Source organism: Falco punctatus (assembly GCF_963210335.1).
Source record: "Falco punctatus genome assembly, chromosome: 3".
NCBI lineage: Eukaryota > Metazoa > Chordata > Aves > Falconiformes > Falconidae > Falco > Falco punctatus.
This window is the reverse complement of record NC_137582.1, coordinates 92,547,570-92,566,443: the sequence shown is the minus strand read 5'-3', so window position 1 is coordinate 92,566,443 and position 18,874 is coordinate 92,547,570. Positions and strand designations below refer to the sequence as shown.

At 48.2% G+C, this 18,874-nt stretch overlaps 2 protein-coding genes across 6 annotated transcripts in view; one reads left to right on the top strand and one right to left on the bottom strand.

Annotated features, from left to right (window-relative positions):
- Positions 1 to 8,097, top strand: part of SLC22A23 (solute carrier family 22 member 23) — a 113,756-nt gene extending 105,659 nt beyond the window's left edge. For 3 of the 5 annotated variants that reach the window (XM_080381225.1, XM_080381222.1, XM_080381224.1), the window contains one exon: positions 3,678 to 8,097. In XM_080381225.1, the coding sequence (XP_080237351.1) occupies positions 3,678 to 4,035 (358 nt within the window). In that variant the 3' untranslated portion in view covers positions 4,036 to 8,097. The remainder of the gene's footprint in view (positions 1 to 3,677) is intronic. The other 2 variants (XR_013927189.1, XM_080381223.1) reach the window with 2 other exon arrangements.
- A 1,363-nt stretch (positions 8,098 to 9,460) lies between these two features.
- On the bottom strand, positions 9,461 to 15,711 carry PSMG4 (proteasome assembly chaperone 4). The gene is made up of 3 exons (XM_080381226.1): positions 15,445 to 15,711; positions 15,243 to 15,318; positions 9,461 to 9,723 (listed from the first exon to the last, which is right to left on the bottom strand). Exons 1-3 carry the CDS (start codon positions 15,622 to 15,624, stop codon positions 9,602 to 9,604), a joined length of 378 nt encoding a protein of 125 aa, XP_080237352.1. The 5' UTR covers positions 15,625 to 15,711; the 3' UTR covers positions 9,461 to 9,601.
- Positions 15,712 to 18,874: the final 3,163 nt, after the last annotated feature.

The window sequence follows — 18,874 nt, the reverse complement described above, 5'->3', positions numbered from 1 at the left end:
CGTACCCTTGCGCTGCACCCCGGTCTCCTGGCGCTAGGTTAGGAGAGCTTCACCTGCAGCTCCCCTTCCTTGTACCGGGGGCTTTGGTATGGAGCTCCTTCCAAAAACTGAATCTAAGCACCAAGGGGTGCTGATAATCCATCTCTAATAATCTTAATGGGAACACCACTGCGGTCTGCCCAGCTACTAGGTAGGAACAGGCTGAGGAAAGCATAGTGTGTCCTCTCCCCGTCCTCTGTGTGCTCAGTTACTACCAAGTGGGAGAGAGATCTGTTGGTTTTTCTCTCTCTGTCCTGCTTTTGTGCCCACCTGGCCAAAGAAATGGAGAGTGGAAATTAGAAATTAGGAGCTTTACCCATCAAGAGCCATCTCAACCCAAATTTCCAGCTGGTACGGTGCTGTTTACTGGGACCTGAACCAGGCCTGGCTTTCCAAAGGCAGCGCCTTGCCCCGTGAAGCCGAGGGCATCCTGGTGTGCCAAAGAAGCTCTGGCCTGGGACTGAGCGCACAACAGGGTCACTTACAGACAGGAAAGGCAGGGAAAAACCATGGAGGTTTCCAAGGACTGACTTCAAGAAGTGCCTGAGCTGGCTGGTCAGAGCCCTCAAAACCTGGTCTGAATCCAGTGCTGGCCCTGCTTTGGGCGGGAGGCTGGAGCACATGCTCTCCCAAAATCTTCTCCACTCCTCCAGCCCGAGTGGCGCTCTGGCTCTTTTGTACCCTGAGCCGTGCCACCCGCCGAGATGTTTGCTCAAGACAGACAAATGGCCATCTGAAGATGGGATTAACGTTCCTCTGCTCCCCTGAGCAGTGGTGAGAAGGGCAAATCCCCTTTCTTGGGCTTAGCCTGGTTTGAGCAGAGAATATCACTGAGGGTGTTTTGCTGCTCTCTGAAAAAACGCTGCGGCAGCAAGCGAGGAAATTCTCCCCTGTGAGCTAGGAGGCCCCTTCTGAGGGCAAAATTGTGGACCAAGGTCCTTTCATGATTTGCCCACGCCAGGACCATAAGCCAGCAGCCCTCACAGTCCCTCTCCTGGCTCTGCTTTGCAGCTCAGAGCGCCCTGGAAGCACCGACACTGGCCTCCTCCCACGGGAGACCTGGCACTGAGGAAGAGCGGTGCCCCAAAAACACCCTCAATGGTTTTGATTTCCACCTGCTGCCCTGTGGCACCTGCAGAAAGTGTGAATTACAAGGGTGCTGCCTCTCTTGCCCTCTACCCATTTCCCTGATGTGCATGTGAATAACAAAAAATTCCTGACAGCATTTTTCAGTTTCCTTTTCTCTCCTCCCCTCCCCCCGCCCCTGAATTTATGTCTTTGCAGTATAATCAAACATTTTTTAAAAAAACATCTTCTAGGACACACACCGAAATGTATTTTCAAGCATTCTTTTGTCAGGTTGTGATGGTGCTGGATAAAGTAATGCCTGTTCTAATGACTGGTGTCATATGGAAAAACTTTTTTTTTTTTCCCCCTTCCAAATCTGAAGCTACTTGCCCTGTAATGACAGAGCCGCCTTTGTTGTTGCCTTTTCCTGTTTCCTTTCAGCTTGTTTGATGTCCTTCTACAGCGGCTTTTAAAACTCACCTCAGGTCCTTCTTGGGGGTTGAGATACAATTTAGCTGTAGCAAATACTGATGTAAATAAGCCAGGTTTTTGTTGCTCCAGAGCCAGCTTGGAGAGTGATTTGCCATGCATTCAGGGCTGGTTGTGTCGATTACTCATGTGAGCGTATTAATGAAGTTGCAGGGAGGCCAGCTGCACAATGGCCGCATTCAGCTGGGTTGCTAAATTGCCATTGGAAAGCTGGCAAGTTTTTAATAAGGGCTTTTGCGGTATTTGGGGAAATCACTGTTGTCTGTGAAAAATGCCCTGCCGAGTCGGAAGAATTAGAAGGTGCATATGTGAATTTTTGATCCAGTCAGTGTCCCAAGAGCATCTTTTGAACCCTGTGCTTGCTGCACTTCAACTGTCAAGTAAGCAGCGGTGGGTTTTGGAAAGGATTGGGTGCAGATTAGCTTTAACACGGTGGTTGGCTGAGTGAATTTGGCATTTGTAGGTTTGTAATGCTGTGATTTCTAGTATGCTCAATAGTCGATGAAGCTTTCTTTTTTTCCAAATGGCTGATGTAAAGCAGTTCAGTTGTCTTCTATAAGGTCCAGTTATCGTTAATAATTACATCTCTGCTTTTGGGCCAGGAACTGAAGCACCTGAGCCCATCTGATCACCAGAGGGTTTGGGAATAGATGGCATCTCCCAGAGGAGCTGCAGGAAGCGTGCTGCCCAGGCGAGCCTGGGGATGGAGGCGTGGGGAGCAGGGTGCCAGTGATTAAGCTCACAGGGAGACCTCCCTCTGCAGGCAGCAGGGTCTTTGGGAAACGAAGGACAGGCTGCCACTCTCAAAGGTTTTACTAAAACAAGTCACTTGAGGGTGACACTTGGCTGGCTGGAGACCTCAGTGGTGCCGCAGCAGGAGGAGGGAATGGTCTGCCCCAGAGAAACGCCTGCGGTGCCGCTTCTGCGCGGGGTCACCCAGCAGAGATGAGCACGAGCTGTGCCTCGGAACAAGGTGGGCATGCACATGGTGCTGCAGGTGTGCCCGGCCCGCTGCTCCAGCGGCTGGAGAGGCTGATGAGCAAGACGAGGGACTGCAAGAGAGGTTGCTGGCATAGGCGAGTGTCATGAGAGAGCACTGAATTTGGCTTGCACAAGCAGCTGCCACGCTTGCAGCTGGAGGAAGGTGAGGTTATTCTTGCACTTTTTTTAAGCTTTAATGTGTTTCTGTTGTTTTTTGTTGTGCATGTATGTATCATCTCAATACACAAGCACGTTGCATTTAATTAATAAGTATTTCTGCTATTATTTTATAAATATTTTATAAATATTTTATAAAGTTACCTATTTATAATTTAAGCATTTCACCAATGCTAAGGTTTTTGTAACCTTTCTGTGACACAAGAAGAACAAGAAAGAGTGAAGTGAGGGATGTACCTGAACTTGTACAGCGAGTTAAGAGGAGGTCTCAGAAATGAATCCCAAACTCTTGTTTTCCTGTTCTGACCACTAGCTATGTTATCTTTTTTTTCTGAAAAGTGTGCATTTTATTATAACATCAGTGTGTTGAGAGGTTCTAGCCACAACGTGTTTTTATGGAGAAAATATTTCAGCACTCAGTGTTTTGTGTAAGGGACCAGGGTAGTGGCCTATAATCTCCTGCCTCCACTGCTGACTGATGCAAGACACTTTAGAGGCAGCCAAAATTGACTTTTGCACCTACTGCTTCTTGGCGTGAGCTGGAGAAGGCTGGCATGCGAAGTGAAATCTGGTTATCCTCCACTGAATATAGAAATACTTGGAAATAGGAATACTTTAGAGGGCTGTCTACACACTCACATGACAAAGCTCCTCTTCCTCTTACACGGGGGCAGTTACACGGGTGTGAAAAGCTACTGCAGTGGGTATAGTTGTTTCCCCACGCTGAGGCAAAGAGGCAGCAATGATCTACGACAGCAAAGCAATTCCCTGCTTGAGTTACCGTGCAGTATGAAAGCTGTGAGCAAGCCAGGCTTGCCTCAGAGCTTTCTGATGCTCAGGTGCGTGCTGGACAGGGGGTTGGGCTGCGGGACCAGGAGCGAGGGGGCTGCGGGGCCGGGCTCTCACCTCTGCTGTGTCCGCAGGGGAGGCGGGCTGGGGCTGGTCCTGGCCAGCGCGGGCTTCGGCCGCCTGACCGCCCCCATCATGGAGCTTCACAACCAGAAAGGCTACTTCCTCCACCATGTCATCTTCGCCTGCTGTACGCTCATCTGCATCATCTGCATCCTGCTGCTGCCGGAGAGCAAGAACCAGAACCTGCCTGAGAACATCCCGGACGGGGAACATTACACCCGGCAGCCTCTCCTGCCACACAAGAAGGGGGAGCAGCCCCTACTCCTGACAAACTCTGAACTCAAGGATTACTCTGGCCTTCATGACTCAGCAGCCGTGAGTGACGGGATCTCAGAGAACACCACTGCCAATGGGATGAAGTCGATGTAACCGGGTGGATATTCTTTTTCTTGTTGTTTTTGGTTGGGTGGGGTTTTCGTTTGTTTTTTTTTCCATTCTCCTCTTTCTTTTGTATTTTATTTGATGCTGTTGTGCAGGAGGAGCAGCACTTTGGGCAAAGGTGTTTTGCACAGATTTTACAAACCAGTGATGGAGCAGACAGATTTGGGGGAATTCAACTCTGCTGCTAAAGCAACTTTTGGCATCTTCAACTGTTGTGCAGATTGCTCTTGAAAAAGTTATGGGGGAAAAGACTCATCTGAGAAAAGACCTGGCTGGAGGTAGCCCTTCAGAACTCTTTTTTTTCCTGCCATTAAATATGTATATTTATTTTGATTTATTCTCAAGAAGCACTTTATTTCCTTTTCCTTTCATAGATCACAAAAATGAAGCCATCTTATTATAAGAGGTGCAGCCATTCCAAGAAAGAAACCATGGGGGGGATTGTTTTCTGTTTTGTTTTTGTGTTTCTTTAAAGGAAAGAGGGATCCACTGCAAAGTTGAATTGACTGAAACTTAAGACTTGTGCAACGTTCTTCTGCCTGTCTAGAAAGTCCAAGCGCCCACGTTGCCTGCTGTGTTTGTGTACACCAAAAGAAAAAAGAAAAAACAGAGCAAAGCCTGTTGTGACTCAAACTCTGACTGCATTTTAGGCAGCTTGTGTTTGTTTTTATAGCCCATGTGCACTTAAAAGTTACTTTCTGTATTAGTTTTGGGGTTTTTTACTGAATGCAGTGAAGAAAACCCTACCCAAATAAGCTGATTTTCAACAAGAATCAGCCTTCTGCATTTTAAGAGTCCATTAATCTATTTTAGCCAGTTCCTGCTGGTCTTTAATAGTAGTGTTGATAATGTAAATGATCTGACCAATGATGCAAAAATTAGTTTTGCCAGGAATGGCTTTAATTACCAGGAGGCCCAGAATCTCTGACTGACTGCTCCAGAGGAAGAGCATAGACCAGCAGAGGTGAAAAGTAAGGAGCATGGGCTACGATCCGTACTTTTATTCCAAAAGACAGCACAACTGGGCTTCCCACTCCCGGGAATGAGTGTCCTGGTATTATCTTACCTGGTTTTAGAACCAGGGTTCGGGGTTTAAATTTACACGGACAAAATGTTTAAGTGACTATTTGAAAGGAATGAGTTGATGGCCTGTGAATAATGACTTATGGTCTGCTGTTGGCTGTCTTGGGGCTTTTACAGGTGTTTTCTGGTTCTGACCCAAGAATATACAATGAACTCACACAGATTTCCCCGCGTCCCCAACTGCTCTCGTAGGATTTTCATTCAGGAAAAAAAAAAAAGTTTACTCAAATTGGATCAGTCCTACTCTAGCCCAAGCAAAGTGAACATCCAGTTTGTCTCCTGCTGTGCAGATGGCACTTTGATAGTGGCCACTCAACTTCTCTCCTCCAGGCCCCAAACCAACTATTTCCTTTGGCCATCGGCTTTTGGTTCTCACTGTGTGAATATCGTGAGGATCTAGTTCCAATGCAAGGACTTTGTAAACAAACAGCTTTCTTGCATTGTAGTTAATCTCCCTGCTCTCCCTCCCTCTTCTCCTTTCTCACTCAGGCCATCCATTTGTGATTGCTCGGTAGTGCAGACGTTCAGACAAACAGAGCAGCAGGATGTCAATGTTGTATTGAGTGTCCATATGATTGCCACTTTGTTTGATGTACATCTTGCGTTCACACACGTAGAAAGTGCTCATTTGCACTTTCCTCCTCTACCTTCCCTCCCCCTTTCTCCTTTGCTGTATATATTGTCAATTAACTACTGTACCTAACAATTTCCATCCTCCATTAGGCTGCCGATGTCTTCTTACAGTCCCCAATAAATCAAAGATACATGCTCCTGGGTGGGCGATGCAGTAAGTAGCACAGCCTCAGATGCTGCAAGGGGACAGGTAGACCTGCAGAAGCGACAGATTGTTGTGTTCAGAGTAACAATGTTGTCCTAAAGCTGCTAATTTTTGTACAGAGGATGTGGACATTCAGGTTCTTCTTGAGCCTGGTAAGAAAACACTGGACCAGTTGATGGTAGTTTTGCCCAAAGTTACACTACTGTTTTTTTTCACCTTTGCTAGACTTGCTGTGACAGTGAGAGCCCGATCTTCCTTGCACTCAAGTTTTATTGTCGAGCTTGAGCGCAGCTGCTTCTCATTTTGTTTTGTGCTGAGATTCCGCAGTCAGTGTTCACCTAAGGAAAAAGCCCAGGCGTTCCCCATTCGCGCAGTATTCACATGCCAGATTTGTGCAATACCTTTTGCCTTCGATGCAAGATGCTTGTTGCAAGCCACGCACATTGAGGTGGGGGAAAAACAAACAGGGTTTCACAACAAAAAAATTGAAGAAGCAAAACAAGTCTTAAGGGAAGAGAAAAAGGGCCTGAAAGTGGAGAAGGTGCAAGCGCAGAGGCGGAGAGCAGCGTCCTGCCGTCCATCGTGCCGTGGAGCCAGCGGCTCCTTCGTTCATGGTCTCTGTGCCTGTGTGCTCAAGCTACGGTACGGCTCTTGTAGACCATCCACAAGCCTATAGAACTGGCTGCTTCCAGCACTGTCAGCGGTCCTGGTGTGCTCACCACTGTTGTCCACAGCGCTTTATTGTTTCCTATTCTGGTGGTTGCTCTGTGATGACAGACGGACCCAGGGAAGTGAATGGTTGTTTAAACATATCAACATTTATATAGTAAACAAACTAGGTGACAGGAACATGCAGCTTTTTTTTTTTTTTTTTAATCTTATGAAATTGACATGATTTACTGCTTTTGCGGTTTTTTTGCCTGAAACCAGGTAGTTGGTACTGATCTTCTGCAACATGGGGAACCCAAACTTGTCCAGTTGGTCTGGCCCTCTGCCTCTGTCACGACAATGAAACACAAACTTAATTCCCTGCCTTGGCAGCTCCAGTTTTTCTCCTTTTCCTGAAAAAATAAACACTTCTGTGATGATTAATTTTTTCCACACACGCTCACAGAGTTGAAAAGCCTTTGCTAAGCGTATCTTGCATGGAGGAGTCGGGTACCAGGTGATGCAGCAGGGCAGAAAGGAAACACGGAGATGCTTACCCTGCTCCGCCTGGTCCTGCAGCAGGACAGGGCACTCTGCTGGGGTCCTGGTCTGCTGCACCACCAGCTCCGCAGCTGCGTCTCCTCCACAGCCATCACCAGGAAAGGCTTTTCTCAGGTGGCTCTTTCTGGCCACTGCAACAGGGAAAGCGGTCAGAGCTGCCCTATTCATTTTGGCCTTTTTCTGTGAACCTTCAGTAACCTCTAAGTTCATCAGTGAATTTTCCTTTGGGTTTACCATTCAAGGGCTTTATTCCATCTTTGTAAGTTTAAACAAAAATGTGAAAGTGACATTATGCTTGATGTTGGGGGTTTTGTCCCCTTTTAAGGTTTCGGTACTGCTTTTGTTACCAGACACACTGCAAATGGATAACAAGTCGCCCGTTTGCAAGTGTTTTGTGGTCACTCAGAAAGGGATTTGTGTGATTTACTTCTTGGTTTCATTGAGCAGGTTTTTTGTTTGGGTTTGTTTTGTTGTTGTTTTTTTTTTTTAATGGAAGTATTTTACTTAACTGTTGCCACTTCCTGGACCCAACACTAAAGGTCACCAAACTGGAAGCAGAAGTGCCATTAACTGAACTCTGTGAATGTCAAGTTGCACCTGTAGCTGGCACATAAGACAACGCTAGTAAGTGGGTGGGATGATCTCCCCCACTGTAACTTTTTTTTTTTTTAAGAAAAATAAAATTACAAACCTCATTTTAAATGTATTGTGTAAAATGTTTTGGGAAAGGAGTACGGTGTGTTATGTCTAGTGGGTGAGACCTCCCTCCCCATTTCAGTTTCTGATGAAGTTTTAAAAGAATCGTGTTACTGTATGTTTTGATCATGAATAGTCTGGTGGTGCTTCCTCATAGCACAAGCTTAAATCAAGTACTGAAAACAGTCTTACAAGCTAAATGTCTGCATGATGTTACATCTGTTGTACCTACTGAAAAGAACTTTGTATGTAAATGTACAGAATAAAAAGACGTTGTCCCATCAGTTTGCTCTCCTTGGTCTGGCTCCCTCGCAATGACTTCTGGAACGGCTCGGCAGTGGCTAATGTCAGTGGCATCTCAGCAAACAGTCCTACCCTCCTCTACAAACAGAATGAGCTGCTTGTAAATCAGGCTAATTAAATCAGCACATTGATTTGCAACTAATTATCCTTTACGATAATCACAGGAGAATGGTTGAGTCTGTTTCCTGGCTCATGTAAATTAAAAAGAAAATACCCTCCAACAGTTGCTTTTTGCTATTCTGATCTTGAACTGCAGCCAAGGACCAGCGACTGTTCGCAGCAGGTAAGGAAAGGCCCTCTGCGCCCACGTCAAATCTGCCAACACCGAAGCCACCGGGTGTTCAAACCCCTTTGGACAAGAGGCTCATCAGGTTTGCACCCCCTACATCAGCAACCTCTCGGTTAAAGTTTTTAATTGCTGATTATGGTGCCACAGCAAGGTAAGACCCTACAGAAAAACTGATGAACTTAGGACAGTTGTCTAGCAGCAGTACCAGTGGGTTTTGTTTGTTTCAGAAGCTTATGTCTGAGGCAGGGCTCAACTTGCAATGAAAAAAGAAGTAACCTGGACTCGCTCATCAGGTTGGTACCTCAGTGTTCCTCCAAATCGCTGCGAACAGGCAGTGTGCCACAGCATGGCACACACCGACAGCTGCAGATGGCTACCCTGCCACTGGCTCTGGGGCTGGTTTGGAGTTTTGGTATACTTCACTTTTACCTGCCTTTCTCAATGAACAAAACAGCCCATGGATCTGCCTTTGAAAGAATATCCATCCTACCTAAAAGCAAGTCCAGAGATGTAGAAGCAGGACACTTTGCAGTGGTGGTCGTGACCGCTCTGATTTTTCTAAGTCTGCTCAATTTACACACATGATGCTCTTCTAGCAGCCTGACAGTTTTATCTATGGCCCTGAAATTCTAGCTGTGCTTTTCCTTTCTGTGTAGCCCTCAGGGATGTACAGATAACCCTTTGTGAAACCCTTCCTCAGTGCCCAAGAGATTGAAGGAAATCCAGTGTTTAGCACTAGTATCAACAACCAACAGGGGCTAAAAGGAGCAAAGCAACACTCGTTTTGTTACAGCTTCACAACACAAAAATGTGGGCTTTCTTATTTGAGCGCTACAAGCTGCCATACTATGTTCAATACTAATCCATAACAGATTAATTGTACAGCTAGAATTTGGAACCAATTTCCCAGCAGATCCCAGTACTGAATGGAGGCCAGACTCTGCGCACATTTTTACAATGATGTTCATACATTGCAGAATATTTTCTATTCTACTTACCTGTCCCCTACTTAACAGAGTAGCAAATTTGAAAAAAAAAAAAAATCCAGGTCCAAGTGTGTTTAGGTCCATCTATATTTAATAACAATTGCAAATTGAAACAAAACAATACAAAACAAATGTACTAAATGTCAGTGTGAAGATTGCAATCAGGTTTTCTAAAACAAAAACTTCAGGTTATTTTATAATGATGCAAACTCAGAACTTCTCTGGAAAAGCCATCATTTCTTCTTTGATCCTGTTTTCTATGAGCAAGGTGAAATTGCTGTCTGTGTTTTGAAGATTGTAGCTAACAAATATCTGTTTTTTCGTCTTGCTGGCTAAAAGACAAAACAATAGTCAGCCATAGTTTGCTCTTTATATAAAAGTGATGATGGTGGTCAAGCAAGCCTCTTAAAAACCTGTATCATGCAGATTTCTAAGACTACGTTCTCTACTCCTGCCAAGCTGGACCCAGTTATAAAGGAACAGCAGAACAAGTACCTGAGCACTGGCATGTTGAGCAAAACTATGCAGGTCGTTGAAATGGGCAATATAAGCCTGGTGACTACCTGGCCTGATGCAAACAGCCATTAAGTCACTAAAAAGCCTTGCAGCGCTTTTAGTGGACTTTGGATGCTTCTTAAATATAGTACAGTTTAAGTGAAACCACAGACTATACTGGACTCTTAGCACTGAAATCTAGTTTATGAGTTGGTAACTCTGTGCTGTGGAAAACACTTAACAGAGGGAAAAGTGCACAGGAAAGTGATTGGGCCCCAATTAACAAAGTTCTGTTTTACTGTGAACCCCTAAAAAGGCTCCCAAAAAGCACGCACCAGTCTTGTCTAAGCCTGCTGTCAATAAATGTGTTGCCTTTAACCTTTATTTGTATCGTGTCCATGAACACTCAAGAGGCTGGAGAGCCTGGGCTGGATGTGATGAAGCTGAGCACAAGTTCCAAGTTACTGTAATGACAAATACCTAGAGAGAGGTGCTATAAAATTAAAAGCTGCCTTCCATGACAGAACTAATTAACAGTGACAAAAATAACGTCCACTGGGGAAGGAAGACTTAATTATCAGTGCAGATCAGATAACACCAATAAGTGTTTTATAAATAAAATGGAATCCTACTTAGATTTTACCATAGTAATATAGCAAAGCTGTAACTCTCTATATATTGCTAAAGCTAAATTTTGTGAAGAATGTAAGCAACATAGAGGCAAAATAGGCACTAAAATTAAACCGAGTTGTGTAAAATGGAGGACAAAAAATGGTATTCGGGTCACGAGATATTCTGGGCTGAGCTGGGAGCTGATGATGCTAGGGACAAATCAGACTGTTGTGCTGAATATTCAAAAATATCATCTGAAATTTAAAAATTTAAAATAAAGACACCAGAACTAATACATCGGTCCTTTCTACGTGAGAAAGTTAACTACAGAAGACCTATATAGACATATAAAATGTAGTTAAACAAGTCCTTTGAGGCATTTTCATTATGAAAATCAATTTATTATTATTTTCCATTCTAACAGGTTACCAGCTTCCCAGCTCAGTAAAAGCAGAGCTGTTTCTGAAATGCAAGGACTCATTTGCCTTTTAAGACTTGGCACTACAAAATGCTGATGTAATGCAGCACGTTGCTCTGATTGCAAAAGTGCTTGGCACCAGATTTTGTGGTATAAAGCAGCATGTTTTGTAAGCACTAGTGCTTCATCATCATGCCCTAAATGAATGCAATGCTAATTCTGAACTAATTAATACCATTATCCTAGCTAACGAAGCTATATTGTACACTGCAGTGTCAAAACTCAACTTCTTAATTATGTTTGCGTAAGATCCAACCGAGTCTCTGGGATGCTGTTCCAGTTCCCAGCAACACCATGAATCCCTCAGGGCTGCCTGCACCAAGCAGCTCTGCTCCCAGCACCCTTCCCGGGCTCTAAGGGGGAGCAGGACCTTTTCTGTCCCCACTTCATAGAATCACAGAGTCATTTAGGTTAGAAAAGACTTCTAAGATTATCGAGTCCAACCACAAACCTAACACTGCCAAGTCCACCACTAAACCATGTCCCCAAATGCCATGTCCACATGTCTTTTAAATACCTCCAGGGATGGCAACTCAGCCGCTTCCCTGGGCAGCCTGCTCCAGTGCTTGACCACCCTTTCAGTGAAGAAATCTTTCCTAATATCCAATCTAAACCTCCCCTGGTGCAACTTGAGGCCATTTCCTCTTGTCTTATCACTTGCTACTTGGGAAGAGAGACCTTGCCTGCAGATTCATTTGGACACGTGGACTCTTACGGGAAGGACGAAAGAGGGAAGACCTTATGCCTCCACGGAAGACTCTCCGCAACTTCAGAATAAAGCAGAAAACTGCAAAAGATAAGGCTTACTGAAAAAGCCCTGCAGCGGGGCTGCTCCTCACATTGCCTGGCTAATAATCCCTGTTGCACCAGCCCCTCGAAGTGGAGGAAAGCTTCTCCAGCAGCCAGCAGCCGCGGCATGCCAGGTGCCACGAGGCACTACGCCAGCACAGACCCACTCCTACAACCTTATGGACTGGGCACCAGTCTAAGTCTGAAGAGGCGTAGCAGCAGGAGAATGGACAGAACAAGCATTAGGCGTTAAAAGTTTGTAGACCATTCATGCTGGAAGAGAGGTAGGTGGTGGAGGAGAACTGTGCCCAGCCCAGAAAGCCTCAAAGAAGAGGCGAAGGTGATCTTCACCGAGAGCCAGCCAGTCCCTACAGAGGGAAGATGAAGCCGTGGTGCTTTTCAGCAGTGACTGTGGCCAAAAGCACTGTGATTTCAGGATAGGCAGGTAAGGGAGGCACTAATGGACAAGGCATTCTCAAGAATTGGACTCCACTAATCTATGGGAAACAATCTTTTACGATTTGGGTTTCTTGACTAGCGAGACATATCTCATGCCAAAGCAATCAGGCAGGCTGGTGGGAAACAGTCCACCCACCTAACACAAACAGATACAGGTAAAAATAGGTAGAAAGAGGAATAGGAACATGGCAAATGTGTCTTCAGCAGTGGAAAAGGGAAAAAAAAAACCCAACCCTGAAATAAGGAAGGAGTCAGTACACCAAATGCAGCTGCTGTGGCTAGGGCCCCTACCAGTCTCCACACGGGAGAACGTGTACACTGATGCACAGCAGCGCTGAAACTCCTGCTTCCCCTGTGGCAGGGAACCTGGCATTGCAAGAATAAATGGCAAAGACTGGGAAGGATAAGAAATAAAAATACTTATATTCAAATGGCATCATACATTACTTAAGTTAGCGCTTGCAAAGACCAGAATGGAAACGGTATGCTAAAAATGGTGACGGCATGGGGGGGGCGGGCAGTGGCAGGGAAGATACTGCCTGCCTGAAGATTACCACATGGCAGGATGGTTAGAAAGGCTACCTTGGAAGTACAGCTAAAAGTCAGACATGGCTGTGAATAGCATCTCTGTTATTACAGAATTTATGGGAGTAACAGGGTTTAATTTCCCAGAGGAAAACTAAACACCAATAACAGTAAAGCTTGGTGTTTCTAGCCAAGGCAGAACACAGATTTCCTTACCGAACACTCCGAACAAAGAAGATACAGAGATGCTTAGTGATGATCTTGCAGATCCACTGGTTTCAGGAGAATAAATAATTTTGGAATAAGCGACCATGAGCTGACTTGAATTGCTGGAGTGCCAACAGCAAGCTTAAATACTAAGTTGTAGGATTTCAGAAAGAAGATGTATTTCTTTTTTCAAAAGTCAGTTATGCTCAGGTGAAGAGGAAAAATAATTATTCAAAGCCAGAAGTGTATTACTGACTTTGTCCTTCCAACCAAAGGTGAAAAAGCCCTACAGGCCTTTCTCAATACAGTATCAATATCCTCAAGCAGGATAGCACGAGGAAGAATAGTATCTATGTATAAATAGAATACAAAAGGGGCTGACTAGCAAGGATATCTGCAACCCAGAGTTTAGATGGCACAGATACAGAGGAACATTGACTAAAAGCCTAGCTGGGCCGTAGCTGGCACAGCAAGCTTAAAATGAAATAATGAAAGACACTAAAGGCACACAAAAAAAAAAAAAATAGGAAGGTGCATTACGCTCTGAGGATAAAGAGTAACCAATATTCCAGTACCAAGCAACACTCGCTTCTCACTAACAAAGTATGTGAAATTAGCAATGTAAATAAGAAAATTACCTTTTTTAAAAAAGGCAGCAAAACCGAGGCCACTTACTAGGAGAAAAGTCAGGTGACCCAGGCAGCCTCTGACCTAGAATACTGAAAGAACTAATACAAGAATGGCACGTTACTACCAACCCTATCTGTGACATCAGTAATAAGTCTTTTAAGAGTTGAGATAGCAAGGATGTGTAATTTAAAAAAAAAAAAAAACAAAACAAAAAAACGAACAGGAGAGGGTGAGAATCACGGAGACAACAGAGAATCACCAAGACAACAGAGCTGTTAGCCTGACTCTGGCGCCACACAGAAGCTTAAGAGAAAGATTCAGAAGTAGTAATGAGTAACGCAGAGACCAAATGGAAAGCAGCATGAACTGTTACACTTTCTCCAAAGTAAACTCTCTCTGACTACATTTTTACTGACTTCTTAATGATAATGCACTAATTACACATAAAGAAATCATGTTATACAATACTCCACAGAATTATTACTTAAAGTGGAAATGATTGAAGCCAGTAAGTAGAGAAAGAGCTGCCACCAGGGGAGACTACAACAGCAGTTATTAAAAGATAAGTTAGCAGGAAGAAGAAAAGACACTGGTACTGTTTTTCAAAGATCAGTCTTGTAAGCAACCCTTTTTGATAAATGCATTAGTGGCCATACTGAAGAAGTAGGTGTAGACTCATCAAACTACCTGACAATACAAACTCAGGGCATGTCGCCTGTAACAAAGATCAGCACACAAATCATTCAGAAGAATTACATGGCGCTTCCAACCAAAGTAACAGAAGTAAGATGAAACTGAGCAGTGCAGCATCTTGCATTTAAAACCTGGTACCAAGTAGTGCAGCAGCTCACCAGCTGGAGCTGCATCAGTGACAGGCAGGTGATGATGAGTGACCAGCATGATGCGGCAGCCAGGGATGTGAAGGTGCCAGGACGCATGAGGCCAGGTATTTGTTTTAGTGGAGATACAGGAGTTTGAAAGCATTAAGACTCAGGGATCTGGCTAGGTCAGCACTGCGCTAGGCATAGCGGGATACTCTTACACATGCTGAAAAAGAAGACATCCTCAGAGGTGCCCAGCAGGGCCAGGCAGAACAAATGCTGACATCTGTGAGACGATCCAGAACCTTCCAGGCCAGAACTTCCCAGAATGTGGGGGCTAAGGGGTGCAAGATGCGATGAGGGTTGGCTTCATCTTTAGGCAAAATGCACGTGCCTTGCGTGACGGCCACCCCACCGCACAGAAGCATCGCAGGTTTATGGAGGTCACTGGAAATCCCACTCGACAGGCACCAGCATGTGCTTTCCCTGCCTCGCACCCACGGCCCGGGTTGGGCTATTAAATATGATATTAAATAACAACTTAAATATTAAATGAACATACGCGTTGGATGATGCTCGGCGCGCCCTGAGGCAGAGCCCCCGGGCCGGGGTTCGCACACAGCTGGGAAAAAGTGACTCCGCGTGGGAACCGCCGGTGCCGGGGGTCTGCCGGGGGATCTGCTGGCGGCAGCGAGCCAGCCCCCCCCGCGCCCCCCCACACACCGGGGGCGGCGGCTCCACGGCCACAAGCACGGCCCAGCCCCGGCCCGCCCGGCCCCCCCGCCCCGCGGAAGGCAGCCCCCCCTCCCCCCGCCCCGCCGCCGCCCGCACCTACCCAAGCGCTGCGCCAGGCAGGCGGAGGCGGTGTCGGAGGGATCGCCCAGCAGCGAGGCGGCCACGGGGATGCTGTCCTGCAACGGGAGCAGAGCACGGGGCCGGTCAGTCCCCGCCGGCGGCGGGGGCCCGCCAGCCGCCCCCCACCCTCCCGCCCCGCCGCAGGGGTCCCGCAGCCCGGGGGAGGCGGCGGGGACACTCACGCGGGGGCTGCACATGGCGACGGCCAGGCTGGCGAGGGCGGGCGCGGCGCCCACCCAGAGGAAGAGCGAGTCCCGCAGCCGCATGGCGTGGAAGTGCACCCGCTGCTCGCCCAGCCGCCCGCTGAAGTCGTGCAGGGCGATGCCGCCCCCCGCCGCGCCGCCGCCGCCCGCCGCCTCCATCGGCCCCGCTCCCGGCGCAGCCAGGCCGCAGCGCGCAGGGCCCGAGCGGGCGGCCCGCCCCGCTGCCCGGGGAGGCGGCGCTCCGCCGTGCCCGCCCCGCCGCAGACGCTGCCGGCGGTGCCACCCCCGGCACCGGGCCCTGCGCAGCCGCCGGTTCCGGGCACGGCCGCCAGCAGCCGGGGGGCGTACACGCTCCGGGTGCGGAGTCCCCCGCGGTACGCGCGCCGCTCCCCCCGCCACAGTCACTGCGCGCACCCCCCGGGGGCGCATCCCTGCCCGCCCCCCACCCCCCGAAGTGTGCACCCCCCGGTCGGTGCGCACCCCCTCCGTACCCCCCCCCCCCGAAGGACACAGCCTCCCCTCGGAGCGCCCCCCCCCCGCGGCACACCGGCAGCCCCGGCGCGCCCCCAGCGCACAGTCACGCAGCCGGTCGGCCACGCTGCCCCCCCCCGCCCCCCGGGGCTCACCGGCGCTGCCCCCCCCGCCCCCCGGGGCTCACCGGCGCTGCCCCCTCCGCCGCGGGGCCGGGGCCGGGGGAGGCCGCGCAGGGGCGGCGAAGCCCCGCTAGATGGCGGGTGAAGCGCTGCCTGCGGCGGCACCGCCGGTCACCGGGGCTCTGCGGAGCCACCCGGGAGCAGCCCGGGGTTCCAGCCTAAAGCGGAGGGGCCGGCGAGATGCTGCGCAGCCTCGGAGCCCCCGGGGCAGGGCAGGAGGAAGGTCACGGTGACCTTGGTTTCGGTCAACCCTGGAGGTGTTTACGGTTACGGGGGACCGACAAGCAAGCGGGTGGGGGCTGCAGCGTCCAGGAGAACGTGGCAGCGCGGGTGATCAAAGGCCCCGCTCTGGGGATGAGTTTGGTGCCCGCCACACTTTCTCCAGAGCACAGCTGAGCTGGTCCTTGCTGCAAAGGGTTTTCCTGACCTGTGTGTCTGTTGCTGATAAGAACGCGGGTGGCACACGTGTGGCCAGCGGCCCTTTGCCGTTGAAAACGTACATCTTCCCACCGCGGGCAGGGTGGGCAGCTCTGCATAAAGAATGAGCCACTTAACCATGCAGATTGGCTTTGTAATCAGTATTCCTCAGCCTCCGATTTCATATATATTTCCAGAAATCAAAATTTCCACGTCCAAATTTTAAAACTTTGTTTCCACATTGAAGAAAATGGAGGTGGAGGGGATGGGGGGGGAAGGAAGGAACTGTTCATCACTTTTCTTCCCTAAGCTGCTCCAGTTCTTCTGGCATCTGCCAAAAGACGAAATCCTCAGCCCTGCTAATTTCTGCCCGTGCTGCCGCATCCACGCTAAATCCCGGGAGGCAGCTAAGCCCAGCCCAGCTGCCATACCCTGACATCCCACTGCACCCGATCAGCTCGGGGAGAGGGGGGGTGGCAGGCCATCTCCTCTGCCCTACATTTGTCACTTGCTCGCACAAAGCATTATGGGATGCATGGCAGCAGACTCCAGCTACGCCTGTCCCCCGCCTCACTGCTGCGGCGGCATCAGGCTCGTGCTGGTACCCAGCTCTCCCCCCATCCCCGCTCCACAGCCTGTCCCAGTCCTTTGCCTCCACATGGGTTGGCCTCCCGCAAGGTACATGCAGAAGCTGAGGCTTCTGTTGAGGCTCAAAAATCAGCCTCTCCCGGGTCCCAGCAGCCCTTTACAAACTGACACTTAGCCTGTGGCAACTGGGGACATCAGGCTGGCAAACAGGTGACACCCCCCACCTTGCAAGGCGGGGAGTGCTGGCTGTGTGCACCAAACACTTCCCTCTGCATCACGTTCATCTTTTCTGCTTGTTGTGGCTGCAGGTTGGCTCTGCGCTCAGTGCGCGGGGCTAAGGCCATCAGCCACATCAGCAAAAACTACCCCAGGCCAGAGGCATTGCAGGAATGAAAATCCAGGCACCAGACAATATGTCTGCTGGGAGCCACACAGGTGGTGCTGGTGGTGCTGGTGAGATTCCTGTGATTAGACACCTGCGGTGACGGAGGGAGATTTGCCCCAACCCTTGATTAGGGGAGAAAAGCAGGCCATTTAAGGTACAGTTCATCTGAGCTGCTTTAGATCTCTCTTTTGAGCGAGAAGCATCCCTTTGTGACCAATTTCCACTGATTTGGTTAGGGAGATTAAGGCAAAAGGTAAGATGTGCGCAGTTTTAAAGACAGATTTATTAATGTCTTTGCCTGTAAAGGCAAATCCTTCTTGAAGTGTTCAGAGCCAGTTTCTCTGCTATGCTGAGACAGAGTTGACTTTCTGCAGTGGAGTCCCAGTGGAGGATCTGCTCTAACAAAGCTCCAGCCCAGTGTGTCTCTTCCCACCAGGTAGAAGTTGGGGCCTCCTTGGTGTGCTAAACCTAAGTTTAAATGATCTGCTGGATTGAAGTAAGAGTACTCTGTTTCCTTCCCTGGTCTTGCCACATCAAGTACTGGTTTCTTATATTACTACCAAGGCTGTCTGTAGGCGTGGTTCTCCCCGGGGGGAAATACCCCTATTTCATCACGCTCTGATCTGTCCCTATTCTCATCAGTCTTGTCCAAAGTGCTTGTAACTTTCCTTGAGATCCTAAACCCTGCAAACCTCTGAAGGTAAGTCACGGGGGGGTTAATTTATTTATTTTAATTTAATGTTTTTTTCTGTGAAATGTAGTTGCTATCTGTAAATCGTGCTAAAACCTTGTTTAAGCTCAGAAGAAAAAGTTCATCTAGCAACTAAAATGCTGGGTAAACATTTTTTATTTGCATTGCAGGTGTGAAGAAGTGGAGCTGCGCAGCAGCAGACCATCATGTGTGAAATGAACTTCCTAATTACAGCACTGCAAGGCCATTGAAGCCCCTGGAAAATGAGAGGGGAAAGCACTCCAGCAGCGTATGGAACCTCTTGCAATTCCTTTAATGCGCTCATCTTTTTTTTTTTCTGTGGCTGTGAAAGCAGTGCCCATTAGTCTGCCTTATTTGTCAGGTACAAGGCTAGAAGAAGTCTCGGCTGCAGTAAGACACTGGATAGCAAACTCGTGGTAAAGCGAAGATACTGTAGCAGAAGCACTGTGTGTATTTTAGATATGCATATATGTTGCTGCTCAGATGAGATCCAAGACCCAGGATATGTGATTTAAAGGTATGTACTTCCATGCTCTTTGTTCTTCTCCAAATCTTAGGTTGCCCTCAAGAGTTACTAGGTCCTAAACCACCCATTTTTTACCACCCATAAGCCAGGAGTAAATCTTCCTCCTGGTAACTGAGGAGTTAAGATAG